The sequence below is a fragment of the Balaenoptera physalus genome (genome assembly GCF_965194825.1).
Source record: "Balaenoptera physalus genome assembly, chromosome: 7".
NCBI classification, from domain to species: Eukaryota; Metazoa; Chordata; class Mammalia; order Artiodactyla; family Balaenopteridae; genus Balaenoptera; species Balaenoptera physalus.
Window position 1 is genome coordinate 116482342 of NC_138886.1, and position 24201 is coordinate 116506542.

A 24201-nucleotide genomic window follows, 5' to 3' on the forward strand; every position below is an offset into this window, starting at 1 on the left:
GCAAGTCCCTAAAACTTATTTTTTAGAATGAAAAAGATAAAACCTTGCAGTAAACCAGCTCTGCACATTCAAATGGTAATTTATCAAGCTAATCTGGTCCCAGATTATCACATGGCAAGTAGTCAATGGTCTCCCGGCTCATAAAAACACTTCATTATAATTAATGTGAGAATGTTGCTGGGGAGACTTTCATTGTATTTCCAAGGATAAAATGTTTCCCTGATCTAGTTTGGCTTCTGTAGAGCAACTATTTTGTTTTTATGCGGTAATTACAGTGCTCATAATTCCTTTTCTACATTGTCTTTTAGGAAGCTGATTGCTAGATTTTAGGATCAGAACCAGCAAACATACAGGACCTTACAGTATGTATTTTATGTACTGACTTCACTCTTAACTCTCAGATAAAAGTTGAAGAGGCTGGAATATTAAGATACAGAGAGTTATTTCTACTTCGTGTGTTTACAGCTGTTAACTTACGGTGGTAGCTTCAATAGAAGCAGCCTAATAACCAGGTGATACATTGATACAATAGTAGTTGAGTTTACGGCTCTTTAGCCAGATTAGCTGTCTTCAAATCCTAGCTTTGCAACGTGGTAGCTGCCTTAGTCTCTTCAGGCTGCTGTAACAGAATACCGTAGATGGACTGGTTTATAGACAACAGAAAATTATTTCTCACAGTTCTGGAGGCTGGGAAGTTCAAGATCAAGGTACTGGCAGATTCACTGTCTGGTGACGGCCTGCTTCCTGGTTCATAGCTGGTGATCTACTAGCTGTGTTCTTTCGTGGTGGAAGGGGCAAGGGAGCTCTCTGAGGTCCTTTTTATAAGGGTCCTGATCCCATTCATGAGGGCCCCACCCTCATGACCTAATCACTCCTCAAAGCTCCAACCTCCTAATACCATCACTTTGGGGGTTATATTTCAACACTGGGACTTTGAAGGGACACATTCAGTCTATAGCAGTAGCTATGTGACAAGTTATTTTACATGTCTCAGTCTCCTCATCTTTGAAATGGGAATAGTTTCCTCAACCATTGTGGGGATTAAAAGTGTTAATACTAAGAACACTCAGTAGTTTTATGGACACTACTAAGAACATTCTTGGCATGTTAGTTATTATAATTATTTCTGTAATAATAAATGGCCAATGATGGCAAGTCACTTCACATGGTTCAATCAGTTGAACATTATCTGAGAGCCCATAGTATAACGAGCACTGTGTTGGGTCCTAGAAATACAAAGGCAAATAAGATCTGGCCCTTGTCTTAGCTCACAATATATATTAGCCTAAAAGGAGAAAGATACATAAATGGATAATGTTGGTACAGTGGTGCCAGGTCAATAATAAGATGAATTATTTGTTGTTTGCTATCAACACATAGTTTGCTAAAATATCAATATAGATCTTTCACCTTGAAATCCTCAAGGACATATTCATTTTTGCATCCTCCTAACCAAAGTTTTTGGAAAATAGCTCTTAGGGATTGTGGAACCAGAGTCATTAGCTGAAGCGGGGACATTTAAATGATGCTATCCAGCAGTCAACTTATAAGAACTACCCACGGATAAACATCGTCACAACTGTGATGAGTGACCTGAGACAAGGGTTCTAGGAGGGAAGCAGAGGTAGGAAGGCAGGAAGGGCTGTACGGTTCCGGGCATTTGGAGAAGGTTTCCCTGAGAATGTCGTTTTTAAACTGAGACCTGAAGGATTAACCAGCAGTTACACAAAGGAAGGAATGTTCCAGACAGAAGTTAACAAGGAGTTCAAAGCTGCTGAGTCAGGATGGAGCTTGTCAATCGCTTTCAGGTGCCAAGAACTGAAGGAAGGAAAGTAGAGCACAGTAAGCCAGTAAGAAAGTGGCCTGAGATGGTAACTGTCAGATCTGCAGAGAGGCCTTTGCAGATCATCCCCAACTAACACAGCCCCCCTCACACTGTCCTTCTCTTCCCATTACCCTATTGTAGTTTCATTCTTGCAATTCTCTTAAATTATCTTTATTTATGTGATTATTTTTTACTGTATGTTTTCCCCCACTTGAATGTAGGTTCCATTAAAGATGTATCTTGTCCGTATTCCTCATCTCTGTAACTTCAGCACTAGGAGAAACTGCGAAACAGATTATTGTGGTGGAGATCAATGCTATGGCAGTAGGAGAGGACAGAAAATGATACATTTGAGAAATAGCAAAAAGGTAGGATTCCCAGGCTTGAGTCTTTGATATGAGAGAATCCTAGATTTGGAGGTGAACAACCACAAACAGAATACTGCCCTTTCACCAGGAGGAAGAGGCCGTTGTGTGTGTTTGCTGTTCATTTGGCTGAGTCTGGGGCCGTTGTGTGTGTTTGCTGTTCATTTGGCTTAGTCTGGGGCCGTTGTGTGTGCTTGCTGTTCATTTGGCTGAGTCTGGTAGAGATTCATAGCTTCTTTTTTAGTCAGATTAAGTCTGAGGTGCGTGCGCCATCCAAAAGGTACTGTCAGGTAAGAACGTGGTTAGAGAGGGGTTCAGTCAGGAAATGGAGATTTGCAGGCCCTGAGCACAGAGGAGGAACTGAATCCATGGAAACAGGTAAGGGCTAGAAGTGAGAAGTGTCAGTGTGAGAATAGAAGGGGCACAGGCCATGTCTCTGAGAATCTCAGGAAGGGGAAGAAAGGCCCACGGAGCGAAGTTGGGTGGGGTGGAGGGAAGAAACCCGGAGAATGTGGGTCAAGGAGCCACGGGAAGAGCGTGCTTTGAGAAGGAGGTGGTCTTCCACATGTGGCTTTGGATTGGTTTCCAAGACAACAGTCTTCCTGCCCGATGCATCTAATTAGCAAATATTCAGGTTTCATTTTCTCATACTCATATGTCCAAGGAGTCACACTGAGGAGAGATGGTTGCTTAAAATAGAGTCAGGGTTCCAACAGCACGGGGGATGATGGGACTTCAGCAAGGTGGTCCAGAGGGATGGGCTGGATTAGAGTGAGACTGCCGCAAAGGACAGAGGTGACAGCGGGTGGAAAGAAGGTGATATTCTCAGTCACAGAGGGAGGGAGTCCTGTGTTGTGAATATGTCATGAACGTGTTGGCGTAGGAACTGCTGCTTTATTTTGAAGTTACTAGCGCTAGAGTTCCAAACTTCCCAGGGCCTGTGCTTGCTGTCCGTGGAGGGGCAGCGAGGCTGGAGGAGAAAGAGAGTTGAAGTTGGTGATGGGAGTCAGGAGAGGATGAGGAAAATAGACTTTTCAGGCTCAACGCTCAGGTACGGCTCACAAGGAGCAGAGCGCTGGCTGCACAGGTGATGTTTGCATAGATCTGTTGTCATGGAAAACAGTCATCGGGTTCATTTGGAAGTTAAATATCTGATTTAATCTCTTTGGTCATATTATTATAGATCCAGGTTGTTAAAAAATGCACACACACTCTGTGAGTTATATTCTTCCAGGAAGGGTGTAGCTTGAGACTGTGCCTTTGAAAGCTGTATTATATCTTCCAGGACTGTATGTATTTGAGGGCAGCCAGAAATTTCTGACATAACTGCAGAACTCATGAGATTTAAATCTACACTTTACAAACAGCTGGACCCTCAGCACAGCACTAGAATAAATTGAAGGCGTACATCTCTTTGCTCAGTAGAGGTCATTCTGATCAGTAGAAGTCACACTTAAGATGCAGGAGGACTGACACGGCCCGCCTGAGCTGAGGTGTTGGCAGCAGCCATTCCGCACTAGTAACTCCGGTCAGAAGAGCCGGGTGCAAGGCCTCTGCACGTGGCCCCCTGTGAGCAAGTGAAACCTGATTAAGCACAAAGGGGGAAAAAAAAAAGCCATCGCAGAGCTGTGACTATTTTCAAGGCTAATCTTTTTCTCTGTGGAACACTGCCTTTGGGGCAAAACAAGGAAGAAGCAGGTGATTCTAATGTGCAGCGCAGAAGGACAGCCACTGCAGGTCAGCTTCTCCAGCTCTGAAGGCACTCCAGCCATGTGGCTGACAAGGTCTTGATGATCCGGCCGGGTGTCAGGCCTGAGCCTCTGAGGTGGGAGAGCTGAGTTCAGGACATTGGTCCACCAGAGACCTCCTGGCCCCATGTATTATGAATCAGCGAGAGCTCTCCCAGAGATCTCTGTCTGAATGCTAAGACCCAGCTCCACTCAACAACCGGCAAACTCCAGTGCTGGACACCCCGTGCCAAACAGCCAGCAAGACAGGGACACAACCCCACCCATTAGCAGAGAGGCTGCCTAAAATCATACTAAGTTAACAGACACCCCAAACACACCACCAGATGCGGTCCTGCTCACCAGAAAGACAAGATCCAGCCTCATCCACCAGAACACAGGCACCAGTCCCCTCTACCAGGAAGCCTACACAACCCACTGAACCAACCTTACCTACTGGGGGCAGACACCAAAAACAACGGGAACTACGAACCTGCAGCCTTCGAAAAGGAGACCCCAAACACAGTAAGGTAGGGAAAATTAGAAGTCAGAGAAATACGGAGCAGATGAAGGAGCAAGGTAAAAACCCACCAGACCAAACAAATGAAGAGGAAATAGGCAGTCTACCTGAAAACGAATTTAGAGTAATGATAGTAAAGATATCCAAAATCTTGGAAATAGAATGGAGAAAATACAAGAAATGTGTAACAAGGACCTAGAAGAACTAAAGAGCAAACAAACAGTGATGAACAACACAATAAACGAAATTAAAAATTCTCTAGAGCAATCAATAGCAGAATAACTGAGGCAGAAGAACGGATAAGTGACTTGGAAGATAAAATAGTGGAACTAACTACTTCAGAGCAGAATAAAGAAAAAAGAATGAAAAGAATTGAGGACACTCTCAGAGACCTCTGGGACAACATTAAATGCACCAACATTCGAATTATAGGGGTCCAAGAAGAAGAAGAGAAACAGAAAGGGACTGAGAAAATATTTGAAGAGATTATAGTTGAAAACTTCCCTAATATGGGAAAGGATATAGTCAATCAAGTCCAGGAAGCACAAAGAGTCCCATACAGCATAAATCCAAGGAGAAACACACCAAGACACATATTAATCAAACTGTCAAAAATTAAGTACAAAAAAAATGTTAAAAGCAACAAATAACATACAAGATAATCCCCATAAGGTTAACAGTTGACCTTTCAGCAGAAACTCTGCAAGCCAGAAGGGAGTGGCAGGACATATTTAAAGTGATGAAACAGAAAAACTTACAACCAAGATTACTCTACTCAGCAAGGATCTCATTCAGATTCGACAGAGAAATTAAAACCTTTACAGACAAGCAAAAGCTAAGAGAATTCAGCACCACCAAACCAGCTCTACAACAAATGCTAAAGGAACTTCTCTAAGTGGGAAACACAAGAGAAGAAAAGGACCTACAAAAGAAACCCAAAACAATTAAGAAAATGGTCATAGGAACATACATACTGATAATTACCTTAAACTTGAATGGATTAAATGCTCCAACCAAAAGACACAGGCTTGCTGAATGGATACAAAAACAAGACCCATATATATGCTGTCTACAAGAGACCAACATCAGACCCAGGGACACATAGAGACTGAAAGTGAGGGGATGGAAAAAGATAGTCCGTGCAAATGGAAATCAAATAAAGCTGGAGTAGCAATTCTCATATCAGACAAAATAGACTTTAAAATAAAGACTATTACAAGAGACAAGGAAGGACACTACATAATGATCAAGGGATCAATCCAAGAAGAAGATATAACAATTGTAAATATTTATACCCCCAACATAGGAGCACCTCAATACATAAGGCAAATGCTAACAGCCATAAAAGGAGAAATCAACAGTAACACAATCATAGTAGGGGATTTTAACACCCTACTTTCACCAGTGGACAGATCAACCAAAATGAAAATAATTAAGGAAACACAAGCTTTAAATGATACATTAAACCAGATGGATAATTGATATTTATAGGACATTCCATCCATAAACAGCAGAATACACTTTCTTCTCAAGTGCTCATGGAACATTCTCTGGGATAGACCATATCTTGGGTCACAAATCAAGCCTTGGTAAATTTAAGAAAATTGAACTCGTATCAAGTATCTTTTTCAACCACAACACTATGAGACTAGATATCAATTACAGGAAAAAACTGTAATAAATACAACCACATGGAGGCTAAACAACACTACTTAATAATGAAGAGATCACTGAAGAAATCAAGGAGGAAATAAAAAAATACCTAGAAACAAATGACAGTGAAAACACGATGGCCCAAAACCTATGGGATGCAGCAAAAGCAGTTCTAAGACGGAAGTTTATAGCAATACAATCCTACCTCAAGTAACAAGAAAAATCTCAAATAAACAACCTAACCTTATACCTAAAGCAATTAGAGAAAGAAGAACAAAAAAACCCCCAAAGTTAGCAGAAGGAAAGAAATCATAAAGATCAGATCAGAAATAAATGAAAAAGAAATGAAGAAAACAATAGCAAAGATCAATAAAACTAAAAGCTGGTTCTTTGAGAAGATAAACAAAATTGATAAACCCTTAGCCAGACTCATCAAGAAAAAAAGGGAGAAGACTCAAATCAACAGAATTAGAAATGAAAAAGAAGAAGTAACAACTGACACTGCAGAAATAAAAAGGATCATGAGAGATTACTACAAGCAACTATATGCCAATAAAATGGACAACCTGGAAGAAATGGACAATTTCTTAGAAAAGCGCAACCTTCCTAGACTGAACCAGGAAGAAATAGAAAATATAAACAGACCAATCACAAGCACTGAAAGTGAGACTGTGATTAAAAATCTTCCTAGAAACAAAAGCCCAGGACCGGATGGCTTCACAGGCTAATTCCATCAAACATTTAGAGAAGAGCAAACACCTATCCTTCTCAAACTCTTCCAAAATATAGCAGAGGGAGGAACACTCCCAAATTCATTCTATGAGGCCACCATTACCCTAATTCCAGAACCAGACAAAGATGTTAAAAAAAAAGAAAACTACAGGCCAGTATCACTGATGAACATAGATGCAAAAATCCTCAACAAAATACTAGCAAACAGAATCCAGCAGCACATTAAAAGGATCATACACCATGATCAAGTGGGGTTTATCCCAGGGATGCAAGGATTCTTCAATATATGCAAATCAATCAATATGATACACCATATTAACAAATTGAAGGAGAAAAACAATATGATCATCTCAATAGATGCAGAAAAAGCTTTCAACAAAATTCAACACCCATTTATGATAAAAACTCTGCAGAAAGTAGGCATAGAGGGAACTTACCTCAACATAATAGAGGCCATATATGACAAACCCACAGCCAACATCATTCTCAATGGTGAAAAACTGAAACCATTTCCACTAAAATCAGGAACAAGACAAAGTTGCCCACTCTCACCACTGTTATTCAACATAGTTTTGGAAGTTTTAGCCACATCATCAGAGAAGAAAAAGAAATAAACGGAATCCAGATCAGAAAAGAAGAAGGAAAACTGGCACTCTGTGCAGATGAAATGATACTATACATAGAGAAGCCTAAAGATGCTACCAGAAAAATACTAGAGCTAATCAATGAAATTGGTAAAGTAGCAGGATACAAAATTAATGCACAGAAATCTCTTGCATTCCTATGAAACATCTGAAAGAGAAATTAAGGAAACACTCCCATTTACCATTGCAACAAAAAGAATAAAATGCCTAGGAATAAACCTACCTAAGGAGACAAAAGACCTGTATGCAGAAAACTGTAAGACACTGATTAAAGAAATTAAAGATGATACAAACAGATGGAGAGATATACCATGTTCTTGGATTGGAAGAATCAACATTGTGAAAATGACTATACTTCTCTAGCAATGTACAGATTCAGTACAATCCCTCTCAAACTACCAATGGCATTTTTCACAGAACTAGAACAAAAAATTTCACAATTTGTATGGAAATACAAAAGATCCCGAAAAAGCAAAGCAATCTTGAGAAAGAAAAACGGAGCTGGAGGAATCAGGCTCCCTGACTTCAGACTATAGTACAAAGCTATGAGTAGTCAAGACAGTATGGTACTGGCACAAAAACAGAAATACAGATCAGTGGAACAGGTTAGAAAGCCCAGAGATAAACCCACGCACATGTGGTCACCATATCTTTGATAAAGGAGGCAAGAGTATACAATGGAGAAAAGACAGCCTCTTCAATAAGTGGTGCTGGGAAAATTGGACAGCTACATGTACAAGAATGAAATTAGAACACTGCCAATACCATACACAAAAGTAAACTCAAAATGGATTAAAGACCTAAATGTCAGGCCAGACACTATAAAACTCTTAGAGCAAAATATAGGCAGAACACTCTATGACATAAATCACAGCAAGATCCTTTCTGACCCACCTCCTAGAGAAATGGAAATAAACACAAAAATAAACAAATGGGACCTAATGAAACTTAAAAGCTTTTGCACAGCAAAGGAAACCATAAACAAGATGAAAAGACAACTCTCAGAATGGGAGAAAATATTTGCTAACGAAGCAACTGACAAAGAATTAATCTGCAAAATATACAAGCAGCTCATGCAGCTCAATATCAAAAGAACAAACAACCCAATCCAAAACTGGGCAAAAGACCTAAATAGACATTTCTCCAAAGAAGATATACAGATTGCCAACAAACACATGAAAGGATGCTCAACATCACTAATCATTAGAGAAATGCAAATCAAAACTACAATGAGGTAACACCTCACACAGGTGAGAATGGACATCATTAAAAAATCCACAAACAATAAATGCTGGAGAGGGTGTGGAGAAAAGGGAACCCTCTCACCCTGTTGGTGGGAATGTAAATTGATATAGCCACTATGGGGAACAGTATGGAGGTTCCTAAAAAAAGTAAGAGTAGACCTACCATATGGCCCAGAAATCCCACTTCTGGGCATATACCCTGAGAAAACCATAATTGAAAAAGAGTCATGTACCACAATGTTCATTGCAGCTCTATTTACAATAGCCAGGACATGGAAGCAACCTAAGTGTCCATTGACAGATGAATGGATAAAGAAGATGTGGCCCGTATATACAATGGAATATTACTCAGTCATAAAAAGAAATGAAATTGAGTTATTTGTAGTGAGGTGGAGGGACCTAGAGTCTGTCGTACAGAGTGAAGTAAGTCAGAAAGAGAAAAGCAAATACTGTAGGCTAACACATATATATGGAATCTGAAAAAAAAAAGTGGTTCTGAAGAACCTAGGGGCAGGACAGGAATAAAGACGCAGACGTAGAGAATCGACTTGACATGGGGAGGGGTAAGGGTAAGCTGGAACGAAGTGAGAGAATGGCATGGACATATATACACTACCAAATGTAAAATAGATAGCTAGTGGGAAGCACCCGCATAGCACAGGGAGATCAGCTCATGCTTTGTGACCACCTAGAGGGGTGGGATAGGGAGGGTGGGAGGGAGACGCAAGAGGGAGGGGATATGGGGATATATGTACATGTATAGCTGATTCACTTTGTTATATAGCAGCAACTAACACAACAATGTAAAGCAATTATACTCCAATAAAGATGTTAGAAAAAAAAGATGCAGGAGGAGATACAGAGGATCCCTTTGTTGGCATATTTCACATGTAAGTTGACACCATTGGACGTGGTGTAAGTTGACACCTCTTTTGAAAAGAAAATCAATTCGTTCCAAGGTATTACCAGAGTGTCACTCCAGAAAGTAAATTTCCATCATCTATGGCTCACTTTTCCCCGTGTTTTGACATTTTACACCTTCATTTATCTGCCCATTCACTCAGCAAATATGCACACATGGGTCAAACAACACTGTGGTGGAGAACAAAACAGATGCCATCTGTCCTCAGAGACTTCACACTCTAAACAGAAGGAGAACAAGAAACAAGCAATTACAATGCACTGTGTTCAGGTAAGCACAGGTTTCCTGGGATTCTGAACCGGATTTGGGCGAAGTTTAGCTTGAGACCGAAGGGTTAACTGGGTGTATGTAGGAGAGTGTCCTTTTTTTTTTAGAAAAAACACATAAGGTTCAGGGCATCATGTCTGCATATTACACTCAAATAATTCAGGCAGAAAAGCATATAAAGATGGAGATGAGAGAAAGAGAGGGAGGGAAGGAGGGAGGGAGGGAGAGAAATGTAACTTAATGTTAACAACTGCAGAACTTGGGAGTTCTTTTTACTGTTCTTGCAAAGTGTCTGTAGGGTTAAAATTATTTCAAAATAAAAAACTTTTTTAATGAAGAAAACAAGGAGCTACAAGTTTAACAGCATTATCTATGTTTCAATATTACTTCATACTTTTTCAAGCATTCTGCTACCCTAAAGGTATATTTCAATGTTACTGCACACTTACCAAGCATGATACTATTCTACCCTGAAGGTAAAATTACATTTCATCTTATTTTCTTTCATCATACATTTGGTCTAGCGCTTCATTTGAAAAAACTTATTAGGAAAAAATGCACATTTTAATGTATGACTAAAACATAAAACTTGCAGAATTAATTTCTGAAAAATTTTTAAGTAAAAAAAATGTTTTAAGTAAAAAAAAAGAAATGTTACTTCATTGCTTTTTTCTTCCAAGCTGGTATATAAATGGTATAATTCAGATGGCCATTCTTGTGCTCAATGGAAGTAACAAGTCAGTTTTCTCGCTGTTTCTTTCCCGGCTAGGTTTCGTATGTCAAAGCTATTGACATTTGGATGGCAGTGTGTCTCCTTTTCGTGTTTTCAGCACTACTGGAATATGCAGCTGTAAATTTTGTATCGAGACAACATAAAGAACTTCTGAGATTTCGACGAAAGAGAAAGAATAGGGTAGGCGATTAAATGCATTAAGTTCTCTGGAATACAGTTCTCCCTGGAAAGTGAATTTGGCATATTTAATAGGGAGGTACAGAGAGGAAATGGGGACAGGAACTAAATGAAATGATATCCCTTTGGTTTTGTCCAGCTGAAATTTACATTGTCAAAAATAGCCTCAGGGAGAAAATGGTAACCTCGAACTATACTTTACACAGCAGATCTGGTGACATGAGAGTTTCATCAACTTCTTTCTAATGTATGTCCTGGAACGACACCATTTTTTGCTTCCACTAACAAAACCTATCATTTCTTATTTGCAAGGTTGCAGTGTTTCTGATGGGTTTACTTGACATAAGTCAACAAATATAGCTATTAAAGTTGTACCTTTTTTTGAACTAATTCCTTTAATTGTTTCCATCAGATATCACCTATTTATTAATACTATGATGTTGATGTAAAACTCTGTTGTCTCCTTTTTATGTATACTTTTATGTTTTTAAGACATTTCTTCTGAATCCCCATTCGAAACACAATAAGGTGTATTTTTGCCTTGCTATCACTTGATAAGTCAAACCCAGAAGAAATTTTATTTAGAGCATCATTGGGAGACCACATGAAATTGTAGAAGTAATCTCCTAAATGGATTTGTAAGTACAGGATGGCGTTGTTCCCCTCTATTAAGACTTATAATGTCATCTCTTTATATTTACATAATTTCAATTAACCCCTTTCCTTTTCTGTGAGGGAGAGTCTCTATCAACCAGCATATCTTTGAGTTTACTTTTAATGTGAATGTGCCAGCTGACATTTTGAAAGCAAATGGTCTCTTAATCAATAGAGAAATATCAAAGTTGTATATTACAGGAGAAATTGTGGCCAGAATCCAAAATACTGAAATATTTAAGTCAAAACATTCTCAACTCTTAAAATGAATAGTCTGGTTTATATGTAGTGTGCATTTTTAAGGATTTAATTTTTTAAGGAATTTCTTATGGTTTCTGAATGACTGACTGTGATTTATATATTTTATAAATTTTTTTAAGAAGCACTAAGCCATGATCTCCCAGTGCTAAGCCTACTCAGTATTAAACATATTCTAAGGCGGTAACTTATCCAATCATGTCTAATTGACTCCCCAGAATCATCACCTGCTCCAGTAAATACCCCAATTCACTGTAGCATGGAAGGAATTTCAGCATTGCAATACTCTGGGTAACACGGTGGACAGAAGAAACAATGCCAGGGCTTGCATTTGATCAAATTTTTATAAATTTTAAAGCACATCATTTATACATTAACATATATTTTCATGGAGAGATTAACTTTTCTTTATCTCCTGCCCCCCCACCTCTCCCAGTCTGCTGGTTTCCTTATACTTTTCTCACTCTGCCCAACCCTCCCTCTCTCTCTTCCCTCCTTCTTTCTCCCTCCCTTACTGCCTATTTGCTCCTCTCTCTCATATGATACCTGGCACAGGCTGAAGCACTGTAACAGGACACAGCATTCTGTATCACAGGGTGAAGCTGTTGTCTTTTTTTCCCATTAATGACTGATTAAGGCTATTTTTTCCTTCTAACATGAATCAGAAGTAAAGCAACACTTATTTCCCCCTCTAATTTTGGTTCACTTTTTTTACATTTATTTTTCATTTCTCTACCTTTTTTCTCCTTCCTACATGTAGGATGTATCAGCCACGTGCTGCAAACACCAGAAATGGGAAGTCGTTCACGTGTGGTGTCCAAAGGGAGGTCTGAGAGCTCAGACATTTTCTGCACCCACCACGCATCCAGCAGTCAGAGTAGCTAATGGATAACATAACAGGCTACAAGTTTAGATACTCAATTCTGATTTCTCCTTAAAAAAAAAAATCCTTACCAAAGCAGCTCTTTATCCAATTTTACCACCTGTAAGTGTATTGGGATAAAAATATTTGACACCCCTTATTCTTTGGCTCACAGAAAGACAGCAAGATTAATGTTTCTAGTGATTGGCACTCTAGAAAAGTATCAAAATGCAAAAATAGTTACACCTGATTATTTTCTAATCACTATTTGAAATATTCAGGGAGCAAATATTGTAATTAAGATTTAGTGCAGGAAAAAAAAAAAATCCAGTGTTTTTTTTTCTTAAGTTCACTTCATACTTTGGGGGGTGGATACCTTGCATATGTGAAAATCTATTAATTGATACCTATAAATATGTTAAGATGATCTATGCAATTAAAACCAATTGTGCAATTATATTTAATCATCTATGACTTTAATCATCTATCTCTGGTTTCTCAATCCCTTTTGGTCCACTTTACCTTCCCACAGACAGAAGCTTTTGCATTGGAGAAGTTTTACCGTTTCTCAGACACGGTAAATTCACTTTCTTAACTCTAAGTAGAGGAATGTGGTCATCGGTAAAAATGCAGACAGTATACTGTGCACTCAGGCAGTGTTTGGTGGGGAAACACAGCCCCTTGCATACTTAAAGCTGAACAACCACCAACCCTCTTCAGCTAAGGATACTCTCTTTTTCTAACAATTCCCTTTGTCTTCCCTCACTCAATCAAAAGATATTGAAATATTGTCTTTCACCCTATTAACCAAACTGTTTGGTCAAAATGATTTTAAAATATGTATTAAACAGAAATATCACATGTATCTTATAATAGTCTCCATAGAAGAAATAATCATATGCCTTGACAAAATTAGTTTCAAAATAAATGGGAAATTTATTTATATAAATAAGTTCTGAAAACAGCCCCTCTTGCCAGAAAATAGAGACCTAAAAATAAGGCAAAAATAAAATGCTTTGTCCAACCTGTGTATCTTAACATCCTTTCTTAATGTTAAAGCATGTTGAGATTCTTTAGAGTAAATGAATGATTTTGGTTTTGATAGCATCCTTGGAAATGTTCGATTAAAAAGAGGTCACGAGGACACATGTCCAATTATAATGGCTAAATATTTAGAAATGTAATCTACAGTAGAGCATATCAGTAGCTTGACTTGGAGATCCATAATATAGCACTCAGTGATTAAATTTTAAACATACCAAAAGCCAAGAATTTAGCTTGGGAAATCATATACAAACAGTCCAGTCTACTAAACTAAAATTTCTGGGATATGGTGTATTTTAAAATACCTGCCCAGGGACTTCCCTGGAGGTCCGTCCAGTGGTTAAGACGGTGCCTTCCAATGCAGGGGGTGCGGGTTTGATCCCTGGTCGGGGACCTAAGATCCCACGTGCCTCACGGCCAAAAAAACAAAACATAAGACAGAAGCAATATTGTAACAAATTCAATAAAGACTTTCAAAAAAAAAAGGTCCATATCAAAAAAAAAACAAAAAAACCAAAGAAACAAAAAAAAACCTCCCCAGAAGATTCTACTACACACCTTAGTTAAATAATCACTGAACTATTTTTCTTTTCTACTAAAATTGCATAGTTGTTCCCAACATAGCTAGCTACTTCTTCAATTTTCATCCCTGGTGGAAAAAAATTCACATGCTCCAATTACTTTTACTTGATTATCCTAACGGTAATTTTAAAAAAATTAATTGCCTTGAATTTGCATAATAGCCCATAGTAGCCTGTTTGGGAAAGGTATATATTTAAATTTTCGGTAACTAAACAGTTCATACATATAGTAGCATTAGTATAAAATACATGTATTCAATTAAATATTGCCTTACAAAAGAATGCAAAGAGAACTCTGATGAAAAAAATTAGATTTCCTTCACTAACAGTCAATAAATACTTATTTTTTAAAAAAGAAACAGAATGGTTTTTTACCATATCGTTTAAGAAAATGCAAACACACTCTAAAATACAATAAATGCAAATACATTGATTAGAAATCCGTGCATGCCATTTAGTTTTATAATATTCTAATCATCATGCAAATTTAGAGTTGATCACTTTCACTCTTTGAAAACGATTTTTCTCAACCTAATAGCCCTCTGGGCTGAATGAATTTCTCATTTTGTTTTTTTTTTTTAAACTACGCACTTTGCTTAGAAACAGTCTGAGCAATCAAAATCTTTAAATCAATATAATGAAAAGGAGGCTCAAGGTGGACGCCACACCCTTTCTTTTCATGAGTACTGACTTGCATGAGTTCTTCTTAGTACTTTAGTTTGGCAAAAGGGACAATAAATAAAATCACCCCCTTAGAGAAAGTTTGATCACAACAGAGGGCCGTACGCTGATGTACATGGTATTCCAAGGAAAGTTTTAAGTTGGTTCAGCATTGGCTTAGGCATTGCATACAATCTTTTACACCTTACTTTTTCCTCTATGAAAGTACCAGGGAACCTTTTATATGCTGTGAAAGGATGCACATTCACTCTGGTATCCAAATTTCCCCACCCCACACTGTCGTAGCCTGCTGCGTGCTAATCACCCACTGCTGCACCTTGTCATAAATGCTTATCCCCGGGGCTGTGTGCGTGTGGGTGTATGCATGATACGAAAGTATTTTGGTTAGAAGTTGCTCTTCCCGTGTATGATATCATTACTTGAGTCCTGGAGGGTTATAAAGTCTTCAAAATATTTCCGAACGTATGTTATTTGTTGAGCAATATGGATGATATGGGATTGTTTTAATGCATTTCATGCAGCTTCTGCATTGCAGTGGAATACTGCAATGGTTTGCTGAGTGAAAACACATACACACAGTATTCTAGTACCTCTATCTTCCTACTTATTACTGTATATTAATTATTATTTGCATACACAAATGAAATAAGAATGGACCACTAGTTCTAGATTCAAAAAATAATTACCAAGTTTGTATTTTGTTAGGCGTGATAGTTATCTTTTTTAAGTACTTGACTGCATTTTGACTATCTGTACAAAAACTTCCATTTATGTATGTATTTATATCCTATCTTACTTCAAAAATAACTCAAGGTAATGTTTAAGAATAACAAATAATTGATTTTTCTGCCTTGTACCTTTTGTCAGCTCTACAGTCTTAGGACAAATGCAAATAGATACGTGTACTGTTTTGGTTGAAGGGAGGAGACTCCATGCTTGGAAGCAACATGGGACCCACATACACTAAATTATTCAATAAAGTTTCCATTTGAGGTCAGTTTATGCTATATTCTAGAGTAGAGGATATTCTTTCAGTAGGTAAGTACTTCCTACAAATTTCTTTGATACATACCTGAGAAAAAAGTAGGTTCTCAATAATTTCAAAGTAAATTCTATATGAGTGACTCTGATACACAGGGGTTAGAAATTTCATTTTCTCAAGTAAAACAAAAATTGTAAGAATTTAATTATTTCCTGCCAACAAATATTTTGAGTTTATGTTAAACACAACTATTTCTTAGAACTATATCCCCTCTGAAATATCTCTTTAGGAAAATAATATTCAATAAAGTAATATAAACTCTACTTAATTTAGTGATACTTTAGTGACTTCCATCGCAAAGTTAACTAAAAAAGATACACTGCTTTTTATATATGCTGTCCACTGTAATATAGTATCTTATTTTGCCCCATAATTATGAGTTGGCAATGAAAGAATCTAGCACATTAAATAGAAATAGATGTACAGATTTTAAAAAAATATTTCATTGACTTCTCAGCAATTCCCCAAAATATATGTATTACATTTTCATAATATTTCATCTAAAATATTCATCTTTTTAAGCTTACATTTTACCATTCAATAATCTCCAAACCATTCTGAATCTAAATTCAATATGCCAAGCATAAACTTGGCTAATTCATAATTAGTTCATGTCATCTATAAGAAATGCAAGGTTCCCCTGGGATTTCAAGGAATTTTATATTGACAATAGACTTGCAAGTCTAAAGTATTTTTAACCTCATATATAGTTATATTTTTTTAAGCCTTCCATTTTTAAGTGATATAGAAATGTATATAGTTGTCTAAACTGAGGGTTTTATTTTAGGCTGATACTTATTTCAGAAAAATAACTTTTAATTCATTCACATACTTCGTCTTACCTTAGAATTTTCTAAGTGATGTTGATTTTTTCTCAACAAAACCAAGCCATTGTTTTGTTTATTAGTAATTTTTTCAAAATCTACACACTTTGAAATCATATAAATGGGAATTAACAGCAATTCACTTTTCCTTCCTTTGTCATTTTCCTACTTGACAATGAAAAGTTACAGAAAATTATTTAAACAAAAAAACCTTTGGGATAATTTACTTAGCATCTTGATTGTATAAAGAACATCTCAAAGGTATCCAGTAGGGAAAAAGCATTAGGATGAAAGTAACATATTTAGTGTTGTTGTATCTCACAGCAATTCACATAATTAATCATCACTCACGCTGTTTTATATAATTAATGATTTGTTACCGCTCACTAGCAATCTTCATGCTTTAACCAAGCCTGCAAACAAATAATATTTTTTGTTATTGTTATTTCTGAAGACTAAGAGGATAGGAAATTAATTCTTATTTCATATATATGTTAGTTTATTATGTTTGATGATAAGGATGAAGCAATTCAACTGAATGACTATATTTACCCTTGGGCTTTCTTTCTGTAATAATTCTAGTTATAATATGCATGTTACATGAGTTAGTCTTTGGCATAATTCTCTAGATAAAGTGAAAAAGCACTTAGAATGTTTCACAATATGGTATTGTTGCTTAATTACTGAAACATTTTTCTCACTTCCATATTTAGTGAAAACAGGTCCTCCTGTAGAAAAGAATTATACACTGGCAAAATGGCTTTTTACAGTTTTTATTGCCTACCCTTCTAACTTGCTTGAAGCATAAGAGGATTGACTTGTGGGTAAATGAAGCTATTTCTTCAATTTTACTCTTTTAATCAGCCGCGTTCTTTGGCTCATTTTTTTTTAACTTTTTTTTTAATAATTTTTTAAATTAATTAATTAATTAATTAATTTATTTATTTATGGCTGTGTTGGGTCTTCGTTTCTGTGCCAGGGCTTTCTCTAGTTGCGGCAAGTGGGGGCCACTCTTCATCGCGGTGCGCGGGCCTCTCATCATTGCGGCCCCTCTTGTCGCGGAGCACAGGCTCCAGACGCGCAGGCTCAGTAATTGTGGCTCACGGGCCTAGTTGCTCCGCGGCATGTGGGATCTTCCCAGACCAGGGCTCGAACCCGTGTCCCCTGCATTGGCAGGCAGACTCTCAACCACTGCGCCATCAGGGAAGCCCCTTTGGTTCATTTTTAATTCATTCTATTTAATCTTTATTATTGTCTATATTTTGAGTTGTAAAGCGGCTTAATTTTATGAATGCTGAACACTGGCTAACCTATACTGTCTGAGTCAAAAGTTTTAGATGTTTGTCTAAACCTTGCTTTTGTGACCTTTAGTCCATTAGAAACCCAAGCTAAAGACCTCACCAGAAAATTGAATTATCTCAAAAAAATATTTGAGTGTTAATTGGAATAAAGAATATCACTGCACCTCTGAACATATATAAACACAGGATAATTTTATGACTGAGTTTTACAAAACAGAGAAATTAGTTGAGTCATAAAATAATTTAATGCACCTTCTACTATAGCAATCTATTATTAATGATGAGCTAATAGAAAAACTTCATTCATGCTTAAAATTATTATTTTAAGTGTAGCCCTTCAAAAAGATCCCCAAAGTCCAGTCATTTAAAAAAAATCATAAGATCGTTTTGGAGTTCAGGGATCCTTGCTTCTCGCATCCTCTCTCTGGGGTAGCGACTGGAGTCTGGTCCAGTAGAGCTGAGATCCTGTTGCTGAAGAAATAAGATGACTCCACGTGCCTCATCTCATGGGCTCACCCCAAATATTTGTGCTGTTTCATGGAACATACTAGCAACACTAAAGCCTCCTTGACTGCAGGAATTAGATTTGCAAGAATCCCAGCAGTTGTAGAGCAAAGCCCATCCATCACAACAGTAAGACAGTGAGGCAGCCAAGTGATCCTCCTACTTTTATGCTGTCAGTTAATCTTTAGTGAAAAGTCTACAAGTGTGAGGCCATCTGGGGAGTCATCAACTGGTAGGCCTATTTTACACAGAACTTTAGTGCTCGCTTAGTTTCTGTAGATTTACAATATCTAATGGTAAAATGGTTTAAGCTGTATTTTTCTTTCACATTGTGTATTATGTGATGTCTATAATAATACAATTATAACAAACAAAATATTGATAATACGATAGCAACAATTATCGGGGGTTGTATGTATTTTTCTCACCCTAAAAAAACCTGCTATGTAGTGCTATAATCATCTTTTCCTAGAATAAGAAACCAAGAATCTGAGAATTAAATAACTGGAACTATCCAGACGCCTGGCAATAAATGATGAAGCCATGGAGTTGCTTAACTACGATAAAAACATTTGCATTTGGAATGTCAATCTTGAGTCAGATTTTAAATTTGGACCAACGAATATATTTGTGTGACTATATAAAATAGTTGAAAACTATTTCCTATAGCACAGACATATTTTAAAAATAATGCAGATACCCAATTTATTTTCATTTTTTAGAACAAGAGTCCTTCAACATCTTGCTATTACCTTTTTTTTTTAAATTTAATTTATTTTTGGCTGTGTTGGGTCTTCGTTTCTGCGCAAGGGCTTTCTCTAGTTGCGGCGAGCGGGGGCCACTCTTCATCGCAGTGCGCGGGCCTCTCACTATCGCAGCCTCTCTTGTTGCGGAGCACAGGCTCCAGACGCGCAGGCTCAGTAGTTGTGGCTCACAGGCTCCAGACGCGCAGGCTCAGTAGTTGTGGCTCACAGGCTCCAGACGCGCAGGCTCAATAGTTGTGGTGCACAGGCTTAGCTGCTCCGAGGCATGTGGGATCTTCCCAGACCAGGGCTCGAACCCGTGTCCCCTGCATTGGCAGGCAGATTCTCAACCACTGCACCACCAGGGAAGCCCTCTATTACCTTTGCCAGGAAATAAATATTTGAATGAGACATTTTAATAAGGGAAATATTTTTACTAAAAATTAAAGTTTCTATTTTTTCACCTCCAAAATTAACAGGAAGGCCACTGGCGATACATTTGTTAGTGAAATCATATTCCAGATGCTTTTGAAAAAACAATACTGCACCAAATCACATTATCTAATGTAATTGTCCAAAGTCTATTCCTAAAATATTCCTAGGTCTGTCATAAATTTAAAAATGAATGAAGATACAGGTCATATAAATAGCCTTACAGATAGCCTCTCCTAGAAACAGCCTTACTTAAAAACAGGAATTATTAAAAAATAAAATAATACCTCAATACTAACACAAAAGTCACTACAGAGTATATTTTCAAAAACTACCACTTAAAATTTAAATTAGAAAGTGTTAGAGGTGTTCAAAAAATGTTACATCACCATGAATTCAGGCTAACTAGGATAGCTGCATTGTGCCTCTTGGAAATTTTTGTTTCTACAAATTGTGCGTTATGATCACCTAGAGAGCTTGGAAATGCAGATTACTGGGACAACCTAAATGTTAATGAGTACAAATCTCTGCAACTGAGATCCAGAAAACTGGATCTCAGTAATCCCTCCCAGCGATTCTGAGACAGCTGCTGCATGGACCACAGTGTGAGAAATATTGTCCTCGTCCGGACTGTCATTATTGCATGTGCATAGAATGTGGTCATTTTACACGTTGTTGCCAGCTTTTATGATGGACGAATGCTGTATGAAGATGATGAAGTTTAAATTGTTCAAAGGTGTCATTTTCTATTTAAACACATATCCAGAGTAAAGTGGCTTTGTCAGTATAACTCCATAGCTCTGATTACAGGTTTGAGGAGGCCAACTTACTTGCACGACAGAAATAAACTTTAATCTCATATGTCATTTGCTCAACTTTATAGTAGGATAAAAAGCAGGAGAGAGAGCAGATAAAGCGTCTTCATCTAAGTGCGAGGCCTTATAACTTCTCAAGCACACAGGACTTTTAGTTCCCTCACCTACAGAGGGCATGAATGGCTTGCTAGTCTAAAGAAACAGATACAGTATCATAAGTAGCAACGATCCTTTCAGCTAGACAGTGCAAATGCAGTCGTGGACCCCAAACCATGCTCTCAGGTAATACAAAGGAAAAACCTGTGAGGTGGGACAGAGTTAAGTCACAGCCTGGCTCTCCACCCCCTGACACCTCCACTACCAGAAACCAGAAACCTCTGTAAAGGTGTTCCCCCTTACTGTCACTCATACCCACGTGGTCTGTGCACTCATCCAGTGAACCAACCAGCCCTTCATGTCCTGGCCATCCTGTCTTTAGTAATAATGTTTTCATTGCTCATTCCAATTTTTGTTTAAACCACAGCTCAGTGAGCTGATGGGATGTGAGATGCCCTTACTATGTTGTGCTTTTTGGCCATTTTATACACTAGCCATTTGTAAATGTGTTCCTTTCTCCAAAGGGATCTATTCCAGGGGCACAGACTGATATAAAAGTGCCTGTTCCAAGCCATTAATAGCATTTTCAGCTATGGCTTCTGTTACACTGTAAACAAGCCCAATATGGACCATCTATTTCTGCTAAAATCCATTGAATCCTCCAAGAGGCTTGGGCAAAGACCCTAAGCATTCTATCTGCCAGCTGCGTGTTAGCTCTTGTCCTCGGGAGATTCAACCCAAAGGCAATTTTCAAGCAATTCTTTATCTTGTTAATATTCCAGACAAGCTCTGACCACGTCAGTGGCTTCACTGGGCAACAGAGGGACATGTTCTGTCCATTGCTGCATGGCCTGGACACCACCGTGACCACGTCAAAGACCAATCCAAGACATGTGCCTTGGCGCTGTAGTCCCCTTCTGAGCCGGCAGTTAGATGGGGACTACATGACCTAATTAATTCTACCTGGGATTTCTATAAGGAATTGCATCTCCCACCTTGGAATGTTCCTTATTTTCAAGAGGAAATTGTTTTTTTGTTTTTTTTTTAAAGAGGAAATTGTTTTTTTTAATATAAAATTTATTTATGTATTTATTTTTGGCTGTGTTGGGTCTTGTTGCTGTGCATGGGCTTTCTCTAGTTGTGGTGACCAGGGCTACTCTTCGTTGCGGTGCACGGGCTTCTTATTGCAGTGGCTTCTCTTGTTACGGAGCACGGGCTCTAGGCACACAGGTTTCAGTAGTTGTGGCATGCGGGCTCAGTAGTTGTGTTTGCGGGCTCTAGAGCGCAGGCTTAGTAGTTGTGGCGCACGGGCATATTTGCTCCACAGCATGTGGGATCTTCCCGGGCCAGGGCTCAAACCCATGTCCCTTGCATTGGCAGGCGGATTCTTAACCACTGCACCTCCAGGGAAGCCCCCTTGGGATGTTCTTAACTGCCCATATAGGGGCTCATTTGCCTGACCATAACGCAAGCCCACTGGCCAGGACCCAGGAGTCTCTGAATACCCAGATATAAAGCTATATAAAGCTATAGCTTTGAGATCAAGAACCGGTTCTTGTGATACTGCCACATTCACTGCTTCTCACATCAGCCCATTGTGTAGACTTACCTACTCATTCCACTGCAGGTGCACTGTGAGTGCTGACCATCCACTGAGAGTTTCCATTGGCGAACCAAGGAACCTGCTTTTCCTCAGTGGGAAGAGAAGCATGAGGTTCCTACCGCTCTGGGTAGCTCCCATCAGGGGTCCGTTGTCGAAAGGCTGAATTTTCATATGATGTGCTTCACCCAAGTTACTCCTCTTAGCTTGTTCCTGAATATGCCATTTTCATTTTTATCAGGGAGCTTGAATGGAGATGCCTTTTTGACATCACGCATGACATGGTAGATATTCTTAGACCTAAATAGAGTCTGATACTCTTCAGATTCCTTTAGTCTAGGGACTGTCTCTACCAGAGCCCAAGAGAATGCCAGTCGCTGTCATTCAAATAGATTAATCTGCTCATGGCATTAGAGAGTTTTCTGGTATAGAATCCTAGCAGCCACCTTAGGGTGCTATTACTGAGCTTTTCCCAGAAACTCCAGTCTGCATGTTTTAGTAGCAGATACCTCTACAGTTGATGACTTTTAAGGCCTCAGAGAGGCAGCTTGGGTTATTGCCTGCCTCAGATGTCTTACAGTTGGCCCTTGTTCCCCTTTCGAATTCAGTCTGTCTTGGGACTTTCCTGGCGGTCCAGTGGTTAAGACTTTGCCTTCCAATGCAGGGGGTGTGGGTTCGATCCCCGGTCAGGGAGCTAAGATACCACATGCCTCGCGACCAAAAAAACCAAAACATAAAACAGAAGCAATATTGTAACAAATTCAATAAAACTTTAAAAATGGTCCACATCAAAAAAAAAAATCTTAAAAAAAAAAATTCATCCTGTCTTTCTGTCACTCTGTACACCATGACCAACAGAAACGCAAAACGTATCTGCCAGATTTCAAATAGTGCTGCAAGCTGTTTTCCTCTTAGTGGTATCCAGGAGAAATAGCAGTGTGTCCTTTATTGTTTGTGAATTGTCTCTAGTGGTTTATCCAGGATATTTACAAAAACTTCACTGATGGCACTGGGCTCTCACTCTTGGCTGCATCTAGTCTGAATCTGAAGCTTTACCTAGTCGTGCGTGCTATTCCACTTTCCAAACCTTGCCTGACTTTCTCCTCCAAGAGGAAAGTTCTCATTCATCATTAACCAACTTAGTCTGACAATGATCTGGACCAAACTGTTTCCAACCAGGTTGTGACACATGTTGGAGAAGTCAGATTTCCCTAAGGGACAAAGAGTAATGTGACAGTTGGGTCTACCCCACATGAAGACTCACTGTGTTTGACGTTTTCTTAGATTGGGATTGAGAGGAAAGATGTAGCCAAGTGGACCAAAGCATACCAGCCTCCTCTGTCCTGAAACTCCTAAAGAGGTTTTAGCACGTCCACCTCGTGGAGGCAGTTGTCGGGACTTCCTTAGTGACCCCGCGTAGTCAGCAGTCAGCCTGCAGGACCTGCTTATTTTTATCATAGTTCAATCAGGACTATTCCGGAGAAAAGTAACGAGGGGCTACCACCCCTGCTGCCATCACGTCCTTAATCAGAGCTGAGTTTTCTTTACCTCCCTGGAATCTTGTGCTGTTTAATAGCTACTACAGCAGAAGGTTTAGGCAATTCTAAGGGCTACGATTTTAGTACATCCAGTTACAACTGGGCTAAGGAACAGCGGCCCAAGATTAGGCTCACGCCAGAAATGGCAAGGCCCTTCATCCACGGTCACATCCTTCCCAGTTATACATTTAGCCAAGGGTGATACCACCTACTGGATACGTCTTAGTCCCTTATTTTCCTATCTGCAGTTTTCACTACGAACACAGCATCACTCTGCCTTCTTCTCTGCTCCACCAGCTTCTTAACATTGCTCTTAACTTCGCCTTCTCGCTTCCCAGCAGTCTTAGTGCTCATGGTGCACTGGCTTCCACAGTCCCAAAGAGCTGTGTTCACCACCCCTGGCCATTCTCCATTAAC

General features: G+C 38.7%; 1 protein-coding gene and 1 long non-coding RNA gene across 2 annotated transcripts in view; one reads left to right on the plus strand and one right to left on the minus strand.

Annotated features, from left to right (window-relative positions):
* The window catches only part of GLRA3 (glycine receptor alpha 3), a 190306-nt gene that overhangs the window by 152472 nt on the left and 13633 nt on the right, over positions 1-24201 (plus strand). Inside the window, exons 8-9 of the mRNA XM_082469094.1 lie at positions 10669-10812; positions 13116-13160. Of these exons, the coding sequence (XP_082325220.1) occupies positions 10669-10812; positions 13116-13160 (189 nt within the window). The remainder of the gene's footprint in view (positions 1-10668; positions 10813-13115; positions 13161-24201) is intronic.
* The window catches only part of LOC309664115, a 117084-nt gene continuing 110574 nt past the window's right edge, over positions 17692-24201 (minus strand). The window contains exon 2 of the long non-coding RNA XR_014265628.1: positions 17692-17966. This is a non-coding gene — a long non-coding RNA (uncharacterized lncRNA). The remainder of the gene's footprint in view (positions 17967-24201) is intronic.